This window comes from Stylophora pistillata, chromosome 12, assembly GCF_964205215.1.
Source record: "Stylophora pistillata chromosome 12, jaStyPist1.2, whole genome shotgun sequence".
Lineage (NCBI taxonomy): Eukaryota > Metazoa > Cnidaria > Anthozoa > Scleractinia > Pocilloporidae > Stylophora > Stylophora pistillata.
The window spans coordinates 4609212-4632273 of record NC_142530.1 but is presented as its reverse complement, the minus strand read 5'-3'; the positions used below and the strand labels follow the sequence as shown (position 1 = coordinate 4632273).

Here is a 23062-nt window from a genome sequence, read left to right as displayed (position 1 = left end):
ATTTATATAGCGCTCATATCCTGAGTTCATGGCGCTTTACAACACTGTGCAGGGGACTTTACTAGACTGCTAAGCAGTTTAAAATCAAATAAAGGCGAATCTAACAGATGCCCCCTTCCCTTCCAATTCGCAGTAAACAGACCAGACCACATCGCAGTAATCTCGTGATGTGGGTTCTTTAACGTCCCTTACCTAACCAAATTAACTAATTAATAGATGCAGGAGACGGGACCTACGGTTTATTCGTCCTTATCCGAGAAGACTAGAATGTCTATCTATTTCTTGATGTTATAGAAAGGTAGCACATTCTCCTCAGTTATTGTAAGACCCTGAGTGTTGGTCCGGCCGGGACTTGAACCCTCGACCTCCCCGGCACAACAGTCCGGCGCTCAACCAATTGAGCTAACCGGGAGGCGGAAGTTATGGGGGGGGGGGGAAGGGGGGGGGGAAGGAGGGATGGCAAAAATGGGTCATTTCCGAATTACCTCTGGCCTCGTTTTCATAAGGGGGCCTGGTGCTCAGTAATTCTTATGAAAAATAATTTGCATTTGAATAAAAACTTGTTATCACATGAAAGGATGAGCACCGGGACTCGCTTTGAAAGAGAGGCCAAAGGTGATTCGGAAATGGGCAAATAGCATTTCATGATTCGAAAAGACTAAATAATATTTTTACGATTTTAAAAAAAGTACGAGGTTTAGTTAACTAGGATATCATCTGATTTTTATTCAATTCAATGCGTTGTTATAAAATTAACAAATGGTAACACCAAAGCGTACCCTATTGAGTTATGGGAGGTGCCTAAGCACGAAAAAAAAGAGTAAAAAGTCGCCCTCGGTTATCGCCTCGAGCGACTCTAGCTTCTTGAGAGCGATCGACCCAAAGATATCCTTTTTAAGCTTAAAACTGCTTCTACGACAAACGCCTGAGATCCCTTTCCGAACAATTTTCTTAGGCATTAAAAGAAAAAAATTCCTTTAACGATTTTGCGATTATAATTTGATGTTATACCTGAGTATGCTACCATTAATTGATAGACTACTTAATCAACATCATGGTAGAGCACTGCACCGGTATTGCAGAGGTCGTGGGTTCAAATCCCGTACGGGTTTGAATTTTTTTTCAAGCATTATATCCACCTACTACATAAGTACGGTTTATTATTGCAAGGAACGCTTTCATACATCAATTGCCTATTTTTTATTTTTAAGAAATCAGGTTTTTCATCTGTACCTTAATGCTGAAGTGCCTTTCTCTAGAAACTCCGCTGTTTTCAGTCTTTACTTTCTGTTTCAGTTTCCCAGGGGGATAAACCGAGTTCAGATCAGAACTGATGGCAAACAAAAAGCAACAACATTAAACAAAAGCAACTGGAATGAACAACTTGAGTTCTTGAGACTGCAAGTGCAGACAGCATGAACAGAAACATTTTAAATAGTAAACATCACAAATATAGAGAACATGTAAATTGGATAACACTTGCAGGCACTCAAACTCATACACAGAGAGAAAAACAATTAAAAACAAAATACTTCACAAAGCAAAAAATTAGCAAGGGTCTAATTTTGAAATTCATTTTTTTTCTCTATCAAATTTAAAAGTGTAACTTACACCCAAGCACCAGTTTTATAGTCTCCCTCATTGAACTGAAGCCGCAAAGCAGCAAGGAGATACAAAGTGGTATCCGGAGCAGGATATTTGCCAAGTATGATTGAGTCACAAGCCTAAAGGAAAAAAATGAGACGTTACATTTTGGATTAGAAGCCCCATGCCTGAATGTAAAGGTATAAAGCAAAAAAAAGAAAAAAAAACTCATCAACTGCTAGTTTGTTAAGAAACTTTTAAAAGGTCTTACTAACACTGACCAAACCAGTATATTACGTTTAAGTCCTTTTGAATTTCTAAAAGAGCTTTGATCAAACAAACCTGTTCATAAAGGAATCCATATTCTATAGTGTCCACCTCCACAAGTTCGGGTTGAAGGTAGCAAAAAATCTTAAAGAAGAGTTTCCACGAAGAGCCTGCTTCGGTCAGGCCCAGCGCCTTGTACCTGAAATACAGAAATTAAGTGAGGTTCCATTACAAACTCTTTTAGGTCAAAATTCATAGCCTATGTAGTAAGAGCCTCGAAACTGCACCAACTGTTTCTTCTCGCTCATGGGTTCGAATCCAATTTGATCCCGAAATTCTATAGACCTTTATTTGTACATCTTATGGTGTGCAAATCCCTATGATGAGCTTATCTTCAATGACATGTGTTTTTCTACCGATGAAATACATTTTACAACGCCTTTAATGATGTTGAGGTCGAAAGATCCGTTCTCAACAACTATCTCGCGAGCTCACTCTTTACAGTTTTTTCGGCTGAAAAGATCATAAATTTTGTGGCAGCAGCTCACATTTTGTAAGTAATAAGCCACCTCTGAGATGCTCTGTTTCAAAACGGAGGTTGTAAGAAAGTCTTTAATATAGCAATGATTTGTCATTCCCACGCGATTGAAACTTTGTACATAACCTAAATTATCAAATGACCCGTCCAGCTACGCTCTCGAAATCCCATATAAAACCGTAGTAAAAGCTGACGTGTGCAGCGCCGGATGGGTTGACGTGAGTCGGTCCGGAAAAAGCCGTCCAGCCCTGCTGCCCTCACGTCGCTTTTGCTGCAAAAGCTTAGAGGAAACAGGAATGAGAAAAAAAAGTCGCGTTTTTAAGGAGTTTGGAATTTCGTGTTTAGACTCGAAGAAATAAAGGAAAAGTTTTAATTCCAGATTTTTTTTTTGTGCCTGTGTGGCTGCGTGTGTTCTTTTATCGCGTCCTATTTTGGTTGAAATTTTCAACACTCAGTGGTCATACGATAAAATGCTTATTGACTAAATGAGGTTGGGCTGGACGGGAAAATATTTGGCTCTCGTTCATGACGTACAGATCTCGCTGCGCTCCGGTCCGTAGGTGAACACCTCGAGCCAAATATTTTCCCATCGGGCCTTCCTACTCGGTCAATAAGTACCTATAATCGGAAATGGCTTGGATACGCCTACTCTGCATTCCTCTACTGTAATACATGGGATTATAATTACTTTTCAAACTTGGACAAGACGTCAGCGAGTACAGCTCTGTCTTCAATATTCTTCTCAATCGTCCCGCACTGCTCGAACAGAGTGAAAATGTTGCACCTCTGTGGGATATTCAAGCCCTTGCACAACTTCTCGACAACCTGTGAGAACAAGACACGAAAAGTGAACGGCACCGAAACATTCATAATCTGTTTAACAATGCGTACTTGGACAAAATAAGGAATGATCCAGCAAAGATACGGCACATCTATCTCCCAAATATGGTCTGCTAAATTGACCGATCATAGCGCATGTGCTAACTGAGAAAATAACAAACCAACAATATTCTTCAAGGCTCTCAAGTTATTTTAATTGTTTTTTGTTTTTTGTTTTTTTTTTCATTACCTCTCCTGCTGTAGTGGCAGAGTTTATCGAGATCTTACAGGATCCCCCGCCATAGCAGTGAACAACAGCCGAGAGCTCTCGACGGCCCTACAAAAGAGTAGGATTAAAAGCAAAACAGGATTATTAACAAGAACAATTTCACAGTAGGCAGGCGTTACTTAAAGAAGAGATTGTAATCAGACGTAATATCAACATGGCGCTAATGAAACGGGAAATCCGCTTGTTTTATTTCTCTACTTAGCGTATATCCATGCAGGTTTGTCCTATCTACGACCTAAATTGACGTTACTGCCTAGTAAGTCGACGAGAACTTGCACTGAATTACGTTGATAATCGTACAGCACAGGTAAGAGAATCGCCGTGCTTTTCTTGTACGTTACCAAGACAGAGGTTGGCTTGTCTCTGAGGATCCTTGGCCTGAAGTTGTTGACATTTGCACGAGTGTTCATTTGCTATTTTGTAATATGCAGTCCGTTTCATCTTTGCCATCCTTAACCCTCTACACTTTTTGCGTTATTCTTACCTCTGGGATGTTTATTTACCAAAGCAAACAATTGTAACAAGATCTTAATTTATTCAAATCAAATGAAAGATGATGCAAGAAAATGATTCGAAGTATCATGGCGTAGCTCCTTAAGTTTATCGGACGAAAGCCACTCGCTGTCCTTGAAAGCCGCGTGAAGTGTATATTTTTATCTTAAGACGATGGTATTCCCCGGCAATGCAACGAACGCGAATAAATAGCGATTAAACTAGATCAGTTATCATCTCAAAATACTGAGACTTACCAGGAGAGAAATGATTTCTTCTCTTGAAGGAGGGAACTCCCTGTAATTCAAACAAACGCAAATGAATAAAAGAGAATTTATTACTGTAATTTTTGAGCGCCAAAAGCCAAACAGCAAATAAACAGCGACACAAAGAGAAATCACACATAACGCAGTTCTCTTTTTCTTTTACCCTTTATGATCTTAATAGTAGCTAAAAAGCAGTGAAGAAAGCCTCATACCTGGGTCTTGTTTTCTTGATACATTCTATCGCAAACACTGCAAACTTGGCCATTTCTGTATTGGAATGTTTATCTCTATTTCTAGAGAGAAAAGGGGCAAGCACAGTTATCGTTTCCAGAAATAAACACGTACTCAGGCTCTTTCCACTCTGGGGAAATTGGCCCGTTATTAATTTTCATCCTATGGAAGTACTAAAAAGGTCGAGATGAAAAATGTGTCAAAAAAAGAATAGATATTTGGTATAATTGCAGCACTACCATATTTCTGCCATCACGCAATGAGAACCATCGAGTACCAAAAATTATTGCTATCAATTTTTTTCTTTTTTTATCCTCAGGTAGCAAATTAAATAAGGCTTCCCATAACCTCCTCCTGAGGTATCCCATAAATTAAATCATGATGGATTCTTGTTAGTAAGGTAAACGTTCGCCAAATTCTACTCGGTCAGAGAACGACAATACCCTTCGTCAGCTTACCTTTTCAAGTGAAATCTCAAGTATCGGAGGTACTTTCTGGTTGGGACGAATGTACAGCACATACAAACCAACACCTACAAGGGACGAGTTCGTCGACAAAATGTGATCACACTATTAGCAATGACTCCACTAAAAAAAAAGAAGCTTTTTCTAATAATAGTGTTATGGGCCTTGGACAAAAACAGAAAGGAAAGGAAGGGAAAAAATCTGAGTCTGTTGTGGCGACTCGAACCAAGCACTGTTCTGATCTTATTTTTGGATGCTCTAATTAATACCAAGTCCCACTATTAGAAAGATGTCAAACGCGGCTGAGTTTGTCACGAGCGAGTGAAGAGGAAAAACATCTGAATTCCCTCAAAACCATTCGAACAACGGACCTCTACGATTTTGTGGTAGGATGCAGTTTACCATTGAACTTGGTTCATATGCGACAAACGCCCTCATACTGTACGAATCGAGAATGCCGAGCGTACGAAAAGAAATTTGAATTTGGAGCTATGTCGTCCAATACTGTACCTGCATGTTTCTTAGGTTTCCAATGGAGTCAGGAGTGGGGTGATTTGTGGTCTGTTTGATCAGCTGGCAGAACACCTAACGACAAGACAAACATATTTTGTGCGAGGTCCAAAAAAAGCTGAAGCCGACGTTAAATAGTAAATTCACAGGATTGACACTAAACTAAAGACCCACCTCGTCTCTTAGAGGTTTCAAGTCTTGGCAAGTTTGTAGGATTCCCTAAGAAAAACAAAACACAAACAAAAAATGAATGATCGAAATACGAGGTTTGTAATATATTCTTAATGTAGTACTTCAAAATAACTTAGAGACAGGCTTCAGAAGCAATACTCACTACTTGGAACACAGAGAGGATTTATACAAAGATTATGGGTTACGTGCTTCTGTTAACAGAGGAGATCTCGTCCGTGTCTTCACGAAGCTTCTTTCCGCCTCAAAAATAATTAGCATAACATTCACTAATTGTTTTGTGACCATCGTCGTTTTCTACATCATTACCCTGATCATTCTATAGTATCAATACCAAATGTTACGACCAAAACAGGTTTAGCCTACATTTTGAATACAGAAACACAATTCAAATGTGCTCTAAATCGTACTTGAATAACCGGGATAGGATCTGCAATGGATTCTTGTTCCAGTAGTGAACTAAAAACTCCAACAGCCTCTTCATGGAAGGTACCATAACCTTTACCCTTTGCTCCTGTATGAGGGAAAAAATCATACAACAGTGTCCCATTGATGTTATGTTATCCGCTCACCACAAAAATAAGTTAAGTAAATTGCGGACCAGCATCCGCTAAAACTCGTATTTCATATGTTTAGTGACTAGTTTAGGGGTGAACCTACTATCAAAACCTTGTGTTTGTCTTGTAGGAATCTAATGATTAGTCAATAAATATTAGACGCGATTTGGCGCTTCTGTCTCATTGATAGAACGTGGCAAAGGCGAACAATATTCACTTTTTACTCTCGCCTGTCAACGTTTACGTATTTCTCCGCGCTCACTAATAGAAAAGTGCTTCATCGCTGTATACTGATTGGACCTTAATATCATAGAAGCTTGTATTAACCATCATTAAACACGAAGGTGTTGCGAACAGACTCCTTGTGTAACAGATGAAACATTCACTCACGTGACGACTGCGATTGTCCATAGGGGAGGGGAAGCAGAGGAGCCTTGAGCGGTATCTTGGAATACTTCAGTACCGGGTTAGTGCGGTACACTTGGTCGGCTTCACTTTCAGTCATTGTACTCTGTTTAAGTAGAAAAACAAAATACGAAACTTGGGTCAAATAGAATATAGCGACAGGTTTCAATTGACAAAGTTGAAACAAAATCGTACCAAGGAAACATTATAGTTTCAGATGTAAGGGGGTGGAGAAGCTGGAGCGCTAATCTATCCCGTGGAACCTCGAAAATATTTGTAATAGTCTTTGACAAGGTATTCAATCGCACGAATTAAAACAGAACGAATTGTAGCGACAAACTCATTCGTAAGCACAAGGATTTTCACAAACGTTTCCTAAGATATTTGAGGCGAATGACCACTGCAACTAGTTGTCCAGTGTGTAAAGTAATTAAGTAACTATCAATAATGACCGTATTATTTTTAATATCAAACAATTACCTTTAACTCTGATACCAATTTCTCGAAAGCTGTCTCAACTGGTGGTTTAGAATCGATCACCTAAAAATATTTTAATCAGAACATGTATAAATGAAAAAGAATTTCATTAGCAGTACTACTAATGATACTGATGATAACTACATTGGCACAAATAATGATAATCAGTTAACATATCAATACACATGTAACGTTACAAAACTAGTGCAAATATATCCACGGACTTTTCACTCGATACCTGTAATTAGCTAAGGTAATCAGGGTGAAAGTTTGAAGGGAAATTAGAAAGAGGAACACCACGTGAAAACTGGAAAGAGGACATCAGGTTGTCTGTAGTTGGGTATGTTTTTCGCGATGAGTAAGGAGGTCTTAAAGGACAGAGAAAAATGAAAAACCTATCAACAACAACTGCTTGGGCAAGAACTCATGAGTAACCAGCTTCCAAGAGTCGCCGGCACTTGATTATGATGAAATACTCGTTGGTCGGAGGTTATCCAATTTATTGCAATCGCACGAAAATCCCAACAGGGCCGACAGAGACGCTGCGTCGCTTCTTAAGCCTACCACTTGAAACCAGTGTTAAAAAATATGGTTTGGTCTTTCAAGACAACCTCAAAAGACACATGCAATCAGATATCAAGCAACCGTTGAAAGCCTAACCACTAACTAAAATATTGTGATTGAAATATTTAAACCTACGGAAGAATCAAGTGGAGAAATTTTCTAAATTACCTCTTGAATAGCATTCGCCCAACGGATCGCTTCTTCCTGTAGCTTAGCATGGAGAACGTACGATCGCTTTCTGCCATTTACGATAAATGTCCAGTCACCTGATTTCAGAAAAAAAAAAAAGGGTTTCACACATTACCTTACTAATCTGCTAAACACATAGATTCGAGAATGCTATCTGTAAAAGCAGTGCGCACTTGCGACAGTCAATAGTTTGAAATATTGTCTATTTGCAGATTGTAGCTAAATGCAATACTTAGTAATGAAGTGAACCCATGGTCTGCGTAGCTGGATTTTCCTTGAGGTGGGGTGGAGCCAAAAAAAAAACTCATCAGAAGTTCTCTATTTTCGTCCCAAAGCTCTGAGCTTTCCAAAGCGCGCACAGAACCGCAGATTTCAAGCTGCTACCAAGGATACGAATTTAGGCGTTATATCAAAGACAAACAAACAAAAAAAAACACGTCGCAAAGTACATTTTGGCAATTTTCTCCCCTTTTCCTGGTTCATTCAATTATTTCCTACCATCACCGGCGATAGCTTACCCGGTTCACGTTCCTCTGGCGATACAACAGAACAAAGACTGTTCAAGACAATGGATCCGAACTTAGGACTGTTCTTCACATATGATTTGTAGTAATCAAGAGAGTTGCCGGTCAGAACGCACCACCTGAAAAACCCACACGAACCAATTTCAGTGGAACGGCATTTACAACATCTAGTTTTCATCGACAACTGCATTTACCAAACGAAAATTGATTGCAACAGATGACAGTGAGAAGTGTCGCAGAAAATTACTGGGGCAGACTTGCTTGAGCAGAATAAACCCTCAAAGACATCAAATTTACAGGCACAAATGTAACGCACTTACCTCTTTCTTCTGGAATCATCGTTTGCGCCTTCTTTGATGAGCCAACCTCTCTCAATTGTATCAGCCACACCTTCGTCGATTTCGTGCTCCTTACACTGCTGTATTGCTGTGACAAAATAAGTTTTATTTGATAAGTTGAATTGTACACGCATTTTGATTGGTTCTGGCTTGTGATATAAAGAAGGACCGACGCATAGATGACGTCAACACTACCAAACATTTTGCTTTTTTATGCCTCATAATTTCTACAGAATGAGCGTTATACAAATGTTACCTCTTGTGTTACTTATTATCATTATTTTTATTGGTGTGACTGCAGCTACATACCTTCCACCCATCCATTGACCTCTTCTGGGGAATCTGTTATGAAGTTCATCACGCGATTCGCGGTGATAAGAGTGAACGAATTGGGTCTGAAACGATAAGGAATCGGTCATGAGTTGAAAAACAAATACAGCTGAGGACATCGTAGGCGAACACTCCTTGAAAATACAGGTAGTTTCCGTAAATAGGCTGAGCCATTAACGGAACAGGAATTGAAATGACAAGCAAAATGTAAGATTTTTACCGCTCGGGAAAAATAATTCCAATAACTGTAAGAGTAGCCGACTATAGCGTTCTCAAATTGGCAGAGGCGCGGGGGGGGGGGGGTTGGGGAAAGGGGGAGGGGGGGGTCATGATAAATTTTGAACTGTTTGCCTAACACAATTTGAACAGGTACCAACAAAGAGCCAAGATAAGACAGCTCTAAAGCAAACATCCGAATTAATAGCTTTGTTGCATTATGCCTTTTGGACTTACTTGTTTGCAACTCCACCGGATGTACAAGATTCTATCATAGCTATATCTATAGTGCCCTTAACACAGGAAATAAAAAAGAATAACTGCCTGAGATTACGGAAAATAAAATCAAGACTTCTAGCCCAGTCTGTAAAGAATTCTTAAACTTCAAACAGGGATTTTACACGAGAATACGACGGACGTTTAACTTCAGCCGACAGTGCCAATATGTAGGAAAACGACCCGACCCGACCCGACCCGACCCGACCCAAGCCTCCTTGTTTTAACACTCCTTCACTTCTATCCCGCCGTTCACTATCGCGCTTGGTTGTACTTACTAAACTCCGGCAACAGGCTGAACAATTCTTAGTAAAAGAGTAGGTGAAGTGATAGGTTCACGTGTGACTGCATTTATCATTGATTGTCAGTGACAGATTAACAACTTAGAAGACTGCTATATCACATAACAAATACCACAAAACATGAATTAAAGATACTCCAAACTGTGTTAATGGTTAAACACACGAAGAGAGCACACGGAATGGAAAGCCTTACCACTGCATGTTTAACATTGGCTGATTCTTCTCTCATTCCTTTTAGTTCTTCCTCGGTAGCTCTGTGCACACGATTCAAAATGTTGAACCACTGGCTGCAAGAAATACGCCAAATAAAAATACAGTTAGTACAATTGCTAACAATGAACGTCAGGTTTTTTTTTATTTTTTTGTTTTGGTTGTCTTTCTGCAGTTTTAAGTCAAACATGCGAAATGCATCATTAAAAAAAATCACTGAATCCACAGCAAATTAAATCACAGCACATACGCAGCACTTATTTTTCTAAATACATTCGCGTGATGGCCTCTCGCGTGGTGGCCTCTCGCGTGGTGGCCTCTCGCGTGGTGGCCTCTCGCGTTGTGGCCTGTCGCGTGGTGGCCTCTCGCGTGGTGGCCCGGTGGTTTCTTGAGGTCTCCTAGCCTTATAATTATAAAGTTGTAGATTTATTTATCATTATTGTTAAAAAAGGCAAATGAATGATGACGATAATAATGATGATGATGATGATACTCACTGATAACGCAATAATAGAACAAAACTAGATGTCAAGTTATTTTAAAAAAAACTATACCTACACAAGAATTCAACGAAACATCGAGCTCAGACTCAAGTTAAAATCAATCCATGCTTACTTCCAGTCATTTGTACTCTCAGCTATCACGTGATACGTCCTATTCTCCGTAATGATACTGAAGCCATTTTCTTTCACTCCATCATCAACAATGCGCCTGGAAAACACAATAGTAGCAAATAGCCCTCGTCATATGCTGCGTCCAAACTCGCTAGCAATACAAGAAACTTTCCGGTTTAAAATAGAGAGGCTCTTACTATTTCGGCCCATCCGACAGAGCTGAGCTCTCGTCTCAAACATCCACAGGTTTTTCAAACCTTTTTAATACGGAGACTTAAATGGAAACTTCAATAAATGTGTTTTGCTTCGTAACGTTTGAGCTCTGAAATCTGTTCTCCCGATATGCCGACATCATTTTTTATTTAAAAGACAACGCACAGTGAGACTCATCAAATTGCAGAAACTTTAGTAGCGTCGTGCAATTGATAAGATAATTTCCAGTTAAACGTACTCGAGAAGGAAAATTGTGCCCACTTGAAATTTAAAAAAATTAAAATGAGTATTAAAAATAAAACTAAAAGATAAAATAGGCTGGGTCTGCCCAGACTACGAAAAAAAGTCTCGCTATGGTCCTGTAAACATATCTACATACACTGCATTTCTGATGTCAATGGCTCCCAGGCTTTTAGCTCCTTCTTGGTCACTCTCGTGGTAAGTCAGAACATTGTCTTTCAGCACAAACCATCGGCGTTTCCAATTGCGCCTAAAGGAATTCAAAACATCCTGAAAATGGCTTCTTAACTGTGATTAGATCGTCGTTTAGGTATTTATTTATTTATTTGATAATCAAGCAACAGTAAATGGTACTTTATTCCCTTTATCCCATCCTATATCGTATACTAACGGTTAGATGTCCCCGATAGGGGTATTGGGAATTGCCTCCAAGATTGAACCAATACACTCACATAAATCCCAATTCCTTCTCGTTTATTATCAATAACCGAACGCTAACAACGAAATCAACAACCACTCCCCTCGCGGTCACTGTTGAAAGTCTCCTCCCCGCTCACGTGTTCTGCTTCATCTTTTATCACTGTCAATCATTGGTTTTGGGTGTGTCATTTGACACTTTCTCAAGTCACATTGTTTATGATCAAACATAGCGAAAATCACGCTAAGGGCAACAAACGACTAATGATCACAATATTACGCACGATTTCCGACAGGGGCTGCCTTGGCGCAAATTGTCCCCTCTCACCATCTCTCAATGGGCTACTTGGTACCCTTCCTTCCCCGAAATTTTCCTAAGGTCAGAAAAGCAATTCGAATTTATTCGCGCTCCTGAGTGAAACACGGCACTGTAAACAACACTTTTCTATTTTGCTTGTTTGTTTGTTTTTTTTTTTTTTTGGCTGCGACTGAATTACAAAGAGACCCCATTTTTTCATACCTTGACAATGTCGTTGTGCCCCCGCCTTTCTTCATTAACCAGCCACACTTCAGAGCATCCTTTGAGGAAGAATTACATACAAAAAAGGTCACAATTTGAAAATACTACCAAACTTTAAACGCAGAAGAACTTGGATTCTGTGAATTAAAAACCCGCTTGAAGTATTCAATCTGCTCTGTACAACATTCCGAGACAATTTAATCGCTTCAAGTGATATACTGATTAGAAAAGAACAGATTTGAAGTTGAGTCACCCTTCGAGACACAACCGTTGACAACAGTAAGGACTGTAGTTAAGAGTGAGCAGAGTCCCATTCAATGGTGCAGTCCCTAAGTCAGTAATATTCAGCGACGCGATTGTTTACATTAGAGAAAATACTTGAAGAGCCAACATTTTAGGTAACCCAGAACATAGCTATCGCAGTTGGCGATGATCTAACTGAGCGCAAGTGATTCTGATCGATTCAGACCAAAATACACGAGCGAAATGCCAAGCGCATGCTCAGTCTGTCAGATCTCTCACACTTGTTTGTCACTCGCATTCTCCACGTGCGTCGGCTAGGCAGTTTACTCAGAACAAAGTTTAACAGATCACAGCCACGTGATTGTTAAATGGTCCAACCTGCTTTCCTCTGAACCACATGAAAGTGTCGTCTCTGAGTACGCACCAGTGCTTCTTCCACAGACTCAGCAAACCACCTGCAACATTTTTAGTTCACAAATTTTTAGTTTACAGTTCCCTATAACTGTCATCCTTTTTCTTACAAATAAGCGCAGAGAATTATTTGTTTTATCAAGGTATGCAACATCCGTTCACTGATAATGCATCGACTTTCACATAATAATTCATCAGCGAGATAAGAACAATTCCTGATGACCAATACACAAATCAACGACTTTACTTGGTCTTTGCCACTAATATCTTTATTTCTGACTTCTGACCTACTGACCTCTCATCATGAGGTAACCCTCTCTGATTGGCAGATCCTGAGTCTCGTACAGACTGGGTGGTCTTTCCCAGGCCTCCTCAGAATCTTCGTCTTCTTCGTCACTATCCTCCAGCTGAAAAGCGAGATAGATTTTCATATCAAACATACACACAAACAATCAAACAAACAAACAATCAAATAACCTAACAAACAAACAATCAAGCAGACAAACAATCAATCAAACAAACAATCAAACAAAAAAACAATCGAATGAACAATCACACAAACAGACAAGCAAACAATTTAAAGATTAAATGGTAATAAAGCAGTTGTTTGCAAGTCGATGAAACGTTTCCAGATGACATTTATCTTAAGTTCCACGTCACTTAATGACAAAGAGCACCTCAGTTATTGAAAGCAAACGTTTCTAACTGAACATAGGGCTCGTACCCAGTCCACTGGAAGCAAACTACAGCGCACAAGCAAGAGCGCCATCAAGTTTTCCAAAGCACGCAAAACGAATCGTCGGGGGGGGGGGGGGAGTAATGATTTTACAACAATATAAAGGTGGGGTGGCGACCCCAACAGCCGCATTGTTGTTGTTGTTGTTGTTGTTGTAGGTGCTTTATTATCATTTTTTTAAAATAAATTGTAACTTAAATTAGCATCCCCCTCCCTTGTTTTTTATCTCTCATCTCATACACCCACTGTGTTACCTTCAACTGTCTGTCTAACTCAGCAATCTGAGCCGCAGCCTCAGCCTCTGCTTCTTTACGAAGTCTCTCCTCTTCTTCTGCTTTCTGTCTGTTGGCACAAAACCGAGGAACAACACGGTGTGAATGAAAGAGTGACCACGAAAACTTTGACGGCCACGTGCTCGTAAAGCCCCTCAAGCCAAAACACTAAGTAGACACCTTACCAAGATTTTCCATGACAAGTGGAAGGAGGGACAGTATACTAGTGTGGTACTGGTACTGAAGAGTATGCCAAGCTATTCCATTATAAGTTGTAACTTTGTTGTTCACAAGTAGAGGAGGGGAAGCCTTTTTCTACCTAACAAGTCCCTTTCCCTGGTTACGACGTCAAACCCTCGATATTCCTTTGCAACCCTTAATAAAGTCAACAACTCATTTCCTCGCAATAACTCACGCCATAGCACCCTTATGTTATGACAAGTTCATCTAAAAACGTAGGCGTTTTCAACTCACCTTACGCTAAACACGTGTATTCCGGTGTAGTTAGCGTAAAATAATGAACTATTCAACGAACCATTTTGACCACAAGCGTAGTTCATAATCATAATACATGTATTTCAAAAACATGCTCTCACCTGGCTTCCTCTTCCTCGCGAAGTCTTTTCTCTTCTTCCTGTCATGAAACACAAACGTAGGTTAGTTTATAATACTAGCCCCCGCATTACAGTTGCTACCACTAAGATTTGGGTTCTGTCCTCGTGTACCGGTTCACAAGAGCCAATACAAAAGACCAAACAATACACAATAGCTAACCGATGACTCCTAAACAAAGAAAGAACAATGGTAATTCCCTTGTGAACCGGTACACCAGGACAGAACCAAGATTTGACACGATGAGCCATGATGACAGCGTGACTGCATACAGTACCGCTTGCGTTGTACTGCAGCATCCCACACGCGCCGGCATGTAGCAGGTGTGAATTAACGAAGAAGCGGTAGGAAAAATTATACGCGTGCAATGGTTTACACGCAAACGCGCGTATTTTGATACGTTTTTTGTCATTTGTTACACGGATTTGCGTGTACTCTCTCACGCGAATGCCATCGCTGTGGGCATTTCAGTTAATCGTACTTTCATGACAGTAATTCACTCCCCTACATGAAATAAAATTAATGCAGTATGTCGGAAAACTTAAGAACTGTCTGGAGCTATCTTTTCGAGAAGACTAACTATTGCGATCGAAACCCACCTAGGAACGGGAAACAACAAAAACAATTTACCTTTCGGCGAGCTTCTTCCTCGGCTTTCCTTTTGGCCTCTTCCTCCAGTCTCCTGGCCTCTTCGATCTCTCTTGCCTTTGCCAACACTGCTTGTCTTTGTTCTTCTTCCTTCCGAAGTCTTTCCACTTCCTCCTCCCTTCTAAGCCTGGCTTCTTCTTCGGCCTGTTAGAAAGGACAACAGATTTGCGTTTTAACCCTGTGCACCCTTACATCAGTATGCATATTCTCCATACTGTTCTCCATATATTTTCTAAGGTGCTGATAAGGAGAATTTGTTTTACAATGGAGAGTGTCTTTGGTTGGTGATCATTTCTTTTATTCTCATGAGCTTAATGTGTGACTCACGGATGACATTGTAAGGAGAAATTAGACGCTAGTCATTGTTAAGGGTCAAAGGGCTTTTGAAAATTGGATTTACCTCACTCTTAGCAATTGCTGTTTGTCAAACTATTTTTATTTTCTCTTCCTCCCAAGGCCACGAAAAAAATTGCCTCTCCTTAATAATAATAATAATAATAATAATAATAATAATAATAATAATAATAATATCAATTTCTATAGTGCATTTCCATGCAATGTTCTAATGCGCTTTACAACACTGTGCGGTGGTCTTTTCCAGACTGCCAGCGGCAGTTTACAAGAATGAAACTTTACACATGCCCCCTCCCCCCAATTCCCAGTAAACAGGCCATACAACCTCGCAGTAATCTCGTGATGTGGGTTTTTTAACGTCCCCTGCCTAACCAAATTAACTGATTGACAGATGCAGGAGACGGGACCTCCGGCATTACGTCCTATCCGAGAAGACCTGTGACTAACCCTAATCTGTCTCGGACGCAGGGCGCTGTCAACAGTGCTGATTACAATAGTATGAAAGGGGTGCATCGCATCCAGCACCAGGTCTACCTCGCCCGAAGTGCCCTGTAGCTGAGACCTCGAGCGTGCGATTGGCCACACGTTTACTTCACTGTCGAGGACTCAGATGCCTTTTTTGCTCTACGCTCATGACTAATCATTCAAAAATAATTTTTCAAAAATAAAAATGGTTACGGGCTAAGAAGAAAAAAAGCAAGATTTGTTGGCTAAGATGAGTCAATCTTAAAAAATGAACAGCAATAAGCTAAGAGATGTGCCCTCAGCTGTATATGTTCTTATTCAGTCTCCTTCGTATCTAAACATTTCTCCACATCCTTACCTTTCGACGGAGTTCTTCCAGTTCCTGAATCTTCCTCTCCTGTTCCAGTCGTTCCATTTCTCTGTGCGGAAAAAAAAAACATCAGGATGATTGCATTTTTACAAACCATATACGTGATTTATAGCCTACAACAATAATGCTTGCCCATTGGAGAACAAATTGTAAATTAGATTTTGTTCGTCGTAGTGCAAGAAGGGTGAAATGAGTTTGAATGACTTGAAAGTAGCGTAACAGCAAACATTAAAAATTGTTCGGCACAAAATGATCTTTTTTTAAAAGACAGTTTCTCTCTTGAAAGTATGATGCGCCAAAGGTACAGCGTTATTTGGTGAGAGAACCTTAATGAAATTAGCTAGTGAGCCGCAAAAACTATGAGCTGTGCACAGCGCTGAACACACAAACAGCCGTGAGAAACACATGACGATCGACCGATATTTGGTGCAGTTCAACCACCGGTTTTTACAGCAAATAAAATGTGCGTTGAAATTAACTATGACCATTTCACAATAGAGAAAACAATCAGCTAGCTCTTCATTACATACTATTAACGCATACGCGTCCACTTTTAGACACGTCTGGTTCGTCTGTCAAAACTAGTCTGCGTCTGGTCTTGGACCACTCCTATACGAGTATTTTGCGTATGTTTTAGTCCCCTTATCTTTGAGCTACACTGTACGTCTACAAATATGGTGAAGTATTATCATTAAGGAAAGCTGAGCAGAAGCAAAAAATACCTCATTCTCTCTTCTTCCCGTCTTCTTTCCTCTTCTCGTTTGCGTTCCTCTTCGATTCGTTTCTCCTCGAGGAGTCTTTTAAGAAGGACTTGGGCCGTTCGCCGTCTTTCGTACTAAAAAACAATTACGCGGATATTCATATCCACACTCAACGTGTTCAAACTCAAAATATTGGAAGAGCGAATAATGAGAACAGATGTTCCAAACTGCACAGAATTCTTCAGAGTAACTCACCTTTTGAATGACAATAGCCGCCAGCCGCTTTTTGTTGTAAAGTTTGCAATAGTAATGGGCCTATAAGGAAAAATAAAAACCACTTAAGAATGTAGGTATTTTCCAACACATCCGTGCTGCCGCTAACATTAGACGCGACGCTTGCCAAATTAATATGAACCAAGTATACGAACTGCAATAGCTTGCAAGCAAGTTCTCTTTGGCATAGTTGGTGGAGCACCAATGCTCGTAATTGGAATTGAGATTTTTTTTTTTTTAATCCTAGCGAGGGACTCGTTAAGATTCAAACTTCCATGTCCCAGGTTTAAAATATCAATAACATTACAAAAGATTTTCAAGACAAGCTTCGTTTTGTGTAACATGATTTTAGAAACAAAACTATCCATAATATGAATGTACCACAAGGAGACTAAAATACTGTAGATTTCAAGTAAGTAGTGAAAGCAAACTATACCAAACAAAGTTGAGGATTCTTACTCTACGTAAATGAATTCCAACAGAAAGAATCATCAGAAGCATTAGAATTCGTTTGAATGCTTCCGCGAATACTAGAATACCTTGTAATTCTTTTGAATCACAATAATGTGTTGGCGAATCTTTAGATACTTCTTCCGTTGAAGGTATCCAATGATTCTTCGTTTGATAAGCATGGCGACAGCTTCCAACTGCTCATTTCTCATCCGTTCTATCGTGTATTCCAAGTTGTCTTTCATGAAAACCTGTAAGACAAGAGCCCAAAATCAGCAAAATAGATCTTTGGTAAAAAAATCAAAATACGACAAAAAAATCGACGTGGAGACTTTGGCGTCAAAGCTACTGTTAAAAATCAGTTGATAGGAGAAATGACGAGGACGCAAGAGGGACAGTAAGGGCGTTTACTCCACTAAAATGTGTTTAGTTACGGATGGAAACGAAAGTCTGTGTCCCGAACAACCAAAGTATGAATTATCACTTAAGAAATGACATTTACCTTTATAACCGAGATAGTTTTCATCGACAAAAACACAACATGCCACTTATAATTATACATCTTCTTTTCAGATCGAAATTAGCGTTCATGCGGACATCTCCGAGAGGGAACTACCATTCGAGAAACTATCCATGAATATCCCATGGTCCTGTACCAAGCGCCCTCTCTGTACCCTTTGTTTATCATGGCTGATGAGTATCTAGGAAGTGGTCTGTTAAAATGGATTTTAAGGACCAGTTTGCTATGAGGAGTTAGAAAGTTTTCTGCTTTCAAAACAGTCAAACTGAAGTAGCTGTTTTGGACGAATCAGTTGCTACACGCAATTTGGAAAAAATTTTAAATCAAATCCAAAATGTTAATTGACGTAAAAATCCGTATTTGTCCGAGAAACACCTTCACTCTAACATTCAAATCTATATGACCAAATTATCTTGAAACTTGACAGGGCCTTTAAGCAGATGTTAACCCGAAACAAAAACAACAATTCCTCAACCATGAAATTTCACCTTAGTATTCCCAAGTTTAAAGGACTGTTTCTCGGCGTCAAACTCTTGAAGGAGCATGGAGCAATCACTTTTATCCCCAGACAAATTCTTCCCACGGAAAAGCACTTTGTATCTAAATAAAACAAAAACAAGATAAATTTATGATTGACATAGCGTGACCTGATGTGTTTTGGCACGACATGATGTGACAAGACAAGACAAGACGTGACGTAACGTGGTATGACATAACATAGAAACCACCACTTTGACGAGGGGCTAATAAAGATATCCTTCCCTGATAGCTAAGCCCCTGCATTATCATTCACGTTTGGCGAGTTTGGGAAGGATGCCGAGGTGTTTTTCCGGAGGTGGAAGGTAGGGTAAAGGACAAAAAGAGTTTAGTAACCTTGGATTTGGAAAGAATATCTTTGAATACTTTTTTTGTTTCCATTGTGGTAGGGAAGATCGTTTTTGTTGCGCTTTACCGTAACATAAAGTTCGATGTATTTCACAGCTTCGTGGTTGCTTTCACAGTTGTTAAATCCACCTGTTGTTTTGGATAATACAGTTATTTCGCTCATAATGTATTCGGTAATACACCAAAATATGGGGATAGACAGTTGTAGGATGTTATTGCTCTTGACGATAACTTTGTACCTGAATAAGAAGTCTTCATAGGTTCGCCTCACAGGGTAACCTGCACGACGAATTCGAACGGTCTCCAGCATTCCTGAGTATCTCAACTGATTTAGGACAAGCTTGGGGTTAAAGAACTGTGGCAGCTGTAAAGATAAACGTAGGCCCGATATATAAATTTACCTGCGAAAACATTGCGCTTCAAATATTACGATAAAGGCGCGTAAAAGTCGAGTTACGAGCCAATGGCATGAGGTCCATCTGTCCTGAATCGCCACAGGACGGGTATAAAACTGGCAATCACATGGTTATAAATCAAACGTACCTTCTTTTCATTCGGTTTGACACAACGTACAAAATACGGATGCGACTGGCTCAGCGTGGTCATAAGTGATGCTAAGGAAGTCTAAAAACAAGAAAAAACAACAATCAGTTTCTCAAATGTTGAAATATAGCTTGATATGGAAAATTATCTGAGTTTAATGGCCTTTGTGAAAGGACACCAACAAAATTATCACATCAGATGAGCTCGCTGGCAACTTCTGCAGCAAGGTTATGGCTGTAACATCACGCCAATTATGCAGATACAGCAAGACGCAAAATGAGAAAAAGCAAAGGTGTGAAATCAGCAGAACTTAAACGCGCCAGGGTCGTTGTAACTAAGGGTAAGACAATTTCTTAATCTCTTTTAACTTTATCGACGATGTGAGACTTCAAGGAAATCTCTATTGTTTAACTACTATTGTCTAACCGACCTTGAACTGTGAGCTAACAGTCGGCCTTTTCCTTGAGGACTTTTTAGTTCCTGCTGTCGGTACAGAGGGTTTCAGTTGTTCAACGAGATCGTAAATAAAGTCCGACCTAGAACAAATTCATGAATTTGATCAATATCAAAGCTTGAACACGTGACCACTTTATACAGGTTACAGGGAATAGGAGTATTATAAAAAAAAACTATAAAAAACGTCATATTTGGCCACAATAAGTTTACAAAAACTCGCTCAAAAATACTACTGACATTGATTTTGGGAGATAAACATGGATTCAATTTTACTTGAAAGTTTATTCTTAGTTTATTGAAGTGGTTGCACTTCAAGTAACCGTTTGGTGCAGGTGGAGAACTATACAAACAGGGTGACAACGACCGGTTAATAGAGAAGATCGCTTAATGGAGGTTACAGTTACAGTGATAAAAGGAACCACTTAATACAGGTTAGACTGTACAAAAAGGTGTGTGAAACTTTGCCGCCCCTTTGATCTTTCACTCGCACTCGACATAATTCGCTGAAATCATTTCACTCTAAAAACATAAATAAGCATTCGTAAATTTTGATAACTTAAAAATCTTGGAACCGATCCAAGATGAAACTATGGCAAAAGGTAACTTTTCAGCTTAGGCGAATCATTCCAATCGCTTACTTTCGCATCAAATTTTGCAGCGAGTTGTTTAGGAACGAAAGGGCCATTTAAAGTTTGAAGGAATCTGGGACTACATGCATTCACCAACGTGATTTGAGAGCTCTCCCGCTTGGTGTTCGTTGGAAGGACAAATAAGGAATACCAACCGACCTAATTCTTTTTTATTAACGATTCCTTTCTAGCTTAAAAGTCCAACTACTTACCTGCTCTGCATTAGGACATTGAGGATCTCGTCTCTTAATGCATCCCTATGAAACATAGCGAGCATATTAGTTAAAAAAAACTCCAAGTTAATATTTTTAAGCCTTAACTAGTTTCTTATAAAAATTCTCACTAACATTTTCAAACCTAACTTTCATAGTGGACAAAGCAAAGGTTAAACTTCTTATGTAACGTCAGTCGTATGTCTGATAGATTATAGGTAACCACCAATCACAGGGCCCGTAATATCCAGTTCACTATGCCGACCGTTCTCGGATTGAGCGAGTGTAGGTCGAGAGAAATTTCAGTGCAAGATTTTACAATTTACGACCAACAGATAAAATCCCTCGCTACTTAACTAATTTTGTATAACTGAAGCTTATAATCGCAGCAAAGATGTTGAATAATTCAACTTCTAACAACACTGATACGAGGGAACTACACGTGAATTAATTTTAAAAAATTATGAAACTGTACCTGTTCTTTTCCAGAAAACCCTTTGTGCTGTAAAATACCTAGAAAATCAAACATTGGTGGTTACAGAGTCAAAAAGTTCAAACCAGTTCAAAAAGTCGGTGAAATGTAGTTCAATAGATTTACAATTGTACCTCTCCAGCATAATGCTTGATTCCAAACTTTGTGTTTGCCACACGTGGCTTCACGTAAAAGCTGTTTCCCTGTCAAAGAGAGTATTTTCAAGTCCATAAAGTACGTTCAAATTACTTTTTAGTCATAATTTCAAAGCTACTCTGTCTCTCAGGTTCAAAATACAGAAGCCGAGTACAGAGGTTTTGCACAGCAGCCATGTTGAATGACAGGACCAATGAAAATATTTTGCATAAGAAAGAAATTTTTTTTCCCATGGGTAAAATAATCTATTGTTCCTGTCATCCAACGTGGCTGCTGTGCAAAACCTCTATAAGTTGTGGCATACCATTATGCGACCATGAACATTTGGTGAAGCCGCAAAGCAAGTTGATTATGATTACTACACATCAAACCTCGTGACTTGAATGGAGCTTGTCCAACATAGATCCGTCAGTTCCTTTGGGGAAGTTGCTTTCTTCATCAATCAGAGCCAATACACCAAGTTTCTGAAGAACGTAAAGGTGGAATGTGAAAATTTGTATTAATACATTGATAAGTATTTGTCTCAGTGAAATCCATTGTAAACTTCAGTGAATAAGGGATCTTAAAAATTGCAAATTGCACCAAAGGTGTTTGCCAAGGGAAGCTCATTTGTTTGTACCAATTGGCAGGTTGGGGTCTAAAGGTTCAGGTGAAACTGCAGACCTACGAGTGTCTACATAATTTTATAAATAATTAATAATTATAAATTAATAATTAATAAATCGGATAGAGGCGACATCGCTAAAGTCAAGGTTCCATTCACGGAGACATTGCATGTGAAACTTACTTTTTCAATAAGGTCCAGGCATTCCCCATTGTCCACCCAGTCAATATCTGCCCACTCCAGCCCTTCTCTAGGGATTGAATTTACAACTTTAGCTTATCACCAGATCCCAAACTACATGTCGTGACGGCTGACGTTGTTCCTCGTAACACCGATACAAATGTTAGCACACACATGGAGTAGCTACATGTATGACATATTTGTTTCAGAGAACCACAGCAAAAACGGTTCTCAATCGATCTTAAGGAAAGAAAATGCCGCATCTATAGTAGATAAATGTATGCCGACTATGTTCTGAATTGTGCGATTCTCGTGGAGACAGCTAGGATATTGTATAAAAGATTGAACAAGATGTTCTTCGTATTGTTCAAGGCATATTTCCAATTCAACTGCTATTCAATCACGAACTAGAAGCCAGTAATTTAATTAGTAGCCCCCGCTAACGACATAGCGACCGTTCTTTGTCGACACAATTGAAACCGTTATGCATAAACCACATACTAAATAGCGATGTGACATCACTCTCTGGGTTTTGAATTCCACCGTTCGTGTTTGATGAAAGAACAAGAGTGTTAAATAATAACAAAAAAATACAACGCCAACAACATATAGATTTCATACCTGTTGTACTCATGCTGTTCCAGAGAAAAGATGTGCTTGTTGAAGTACTGCTGAAGCTTTTCATTGGCGTAGTTAATATTAAACTGCTCAAACCTGTTAACCTGGTGATTGGACAAAAATATGTTCCTGGCTGAGAGGTAGATACTCAAGAAACTACTCAAGAATGAAAAAAATTTAACTACCAATTAAAGTAATTGATAGTCTTATA

General features: G+C 39.4%; 1 protein-coding gene across 2 annotated transcripts in view; it reads right to left on the bottom strand.

The window, feature by feature from the left end:
* Positions 1-23062, bottom strand: part of LOC111325968 (unconventional myosin-X) — a 39138-nt gene that overhangs the window by 4793 nt on the left and 11283 nt on the right. For both annotated transcript variants that reach the window (XM_088740872.1, XM_088740873.1), the window contains 41 exons: positions 22855-22955; positions 22237-22303; positions 21821-21913; positions 21428-21496; positions 21297-21334; positions 20822-20866; positions 19955-20060; positions 19525-19605; positions 19221-19345; positions 18585-18696; positions 17666-17827; positions 17109-17168; positions 16875-16987; positions 16141-16201; positions 14946-15107; positions 14300-14337; positions 13686-13773; positions 12991-13102; positions 12663-12739; positions 12042-12100; positions 11244-11354; positions 10653-10748; positions 10021-10114; positions 9487-9542; positions 9013-9098; positions 8686-8791; positions 8360-8484; positions 7821-7918; positions 7092-7151; positions 6597-6717; positions 6060-6163; positions 5635-5679; positions 5461-5535; positions 4945-5018; positions 4468-4548; positions 4247-4286; positions 3459-3545; positions 3078-3214; positions 1927-2050; positions 1612-1724; positions 1234-1330 (listed from right to left, as the gene is read on the bottom strand). In XM_088740872.1, the coding sequence (XP_088596998.1) occupies positions 1234-1330; positions 1612-1724; positions 1927-2050; positions 3078-3214; positions 3459-3545; positions 4247-4286; positions 4468-4548; positions 4945-5018; positions 5461-5535; positions 5635-5679; positions 6060-6163; positions 6597-6717; positions 7092-7151; positions 7821-7918; positions 8360-8484; positions 8686-8791; positions 9013-9098; positions 9487-9542; positions 10021-10114; positions 10653-10748; positions 11244-11354; positions 12042-12100; positions 12663-12739; positions 12991-13102; positions 13686-13773; positions 14300-14337; positions 14946-15107; positions 16141-16201; positions 16875-16987; positions 17109-17168; positions 17666-17827; positions 18585-18696; positions 19221-19345; positions 19525-19605; positions 19955-20060; positions 20822-20866; positions 21297-21334; positions 21428-21496; positions 21821-21913; positions 22237-22303; positions 22855-22955 (3699 nt within the window). The remainder of the gene's footprint in view (positions 1-1233; positions 1331-1611; positions 1725-1926; positions 2051-3077; positions 3215-3458; positions 3546-4246; positions 4287-4467; positions 4549-4944; positions 5019-5460; positions 5536-5634; positions 5680-6059; positions 6164-6596; positions 6718-7091; positions 7152-7820; positions 7919-8359; positions 8485-8685; positions 8792-9012; positions 9099-9486; positions 9543-10020; positions 10115-10652; positions 10749-11243; positions 11355-12041; positions 12101-12662; positions 12740-12990; positions 13103-13685; positions 13774-14299; positions 14338-14945; positions 15108-16140; positions 16202-16874; positions 16988-17108; positions 17169-17665; positions 17828-18584; positions 18697-19220; positions 19346-19524; positions 19606-19954; positions 20061-20821; positions 20867-21296; positions 21335-21427; positions 21497-21820; positions 21914-22236; positions 22304-22854; positions 22956-23062) is intronic.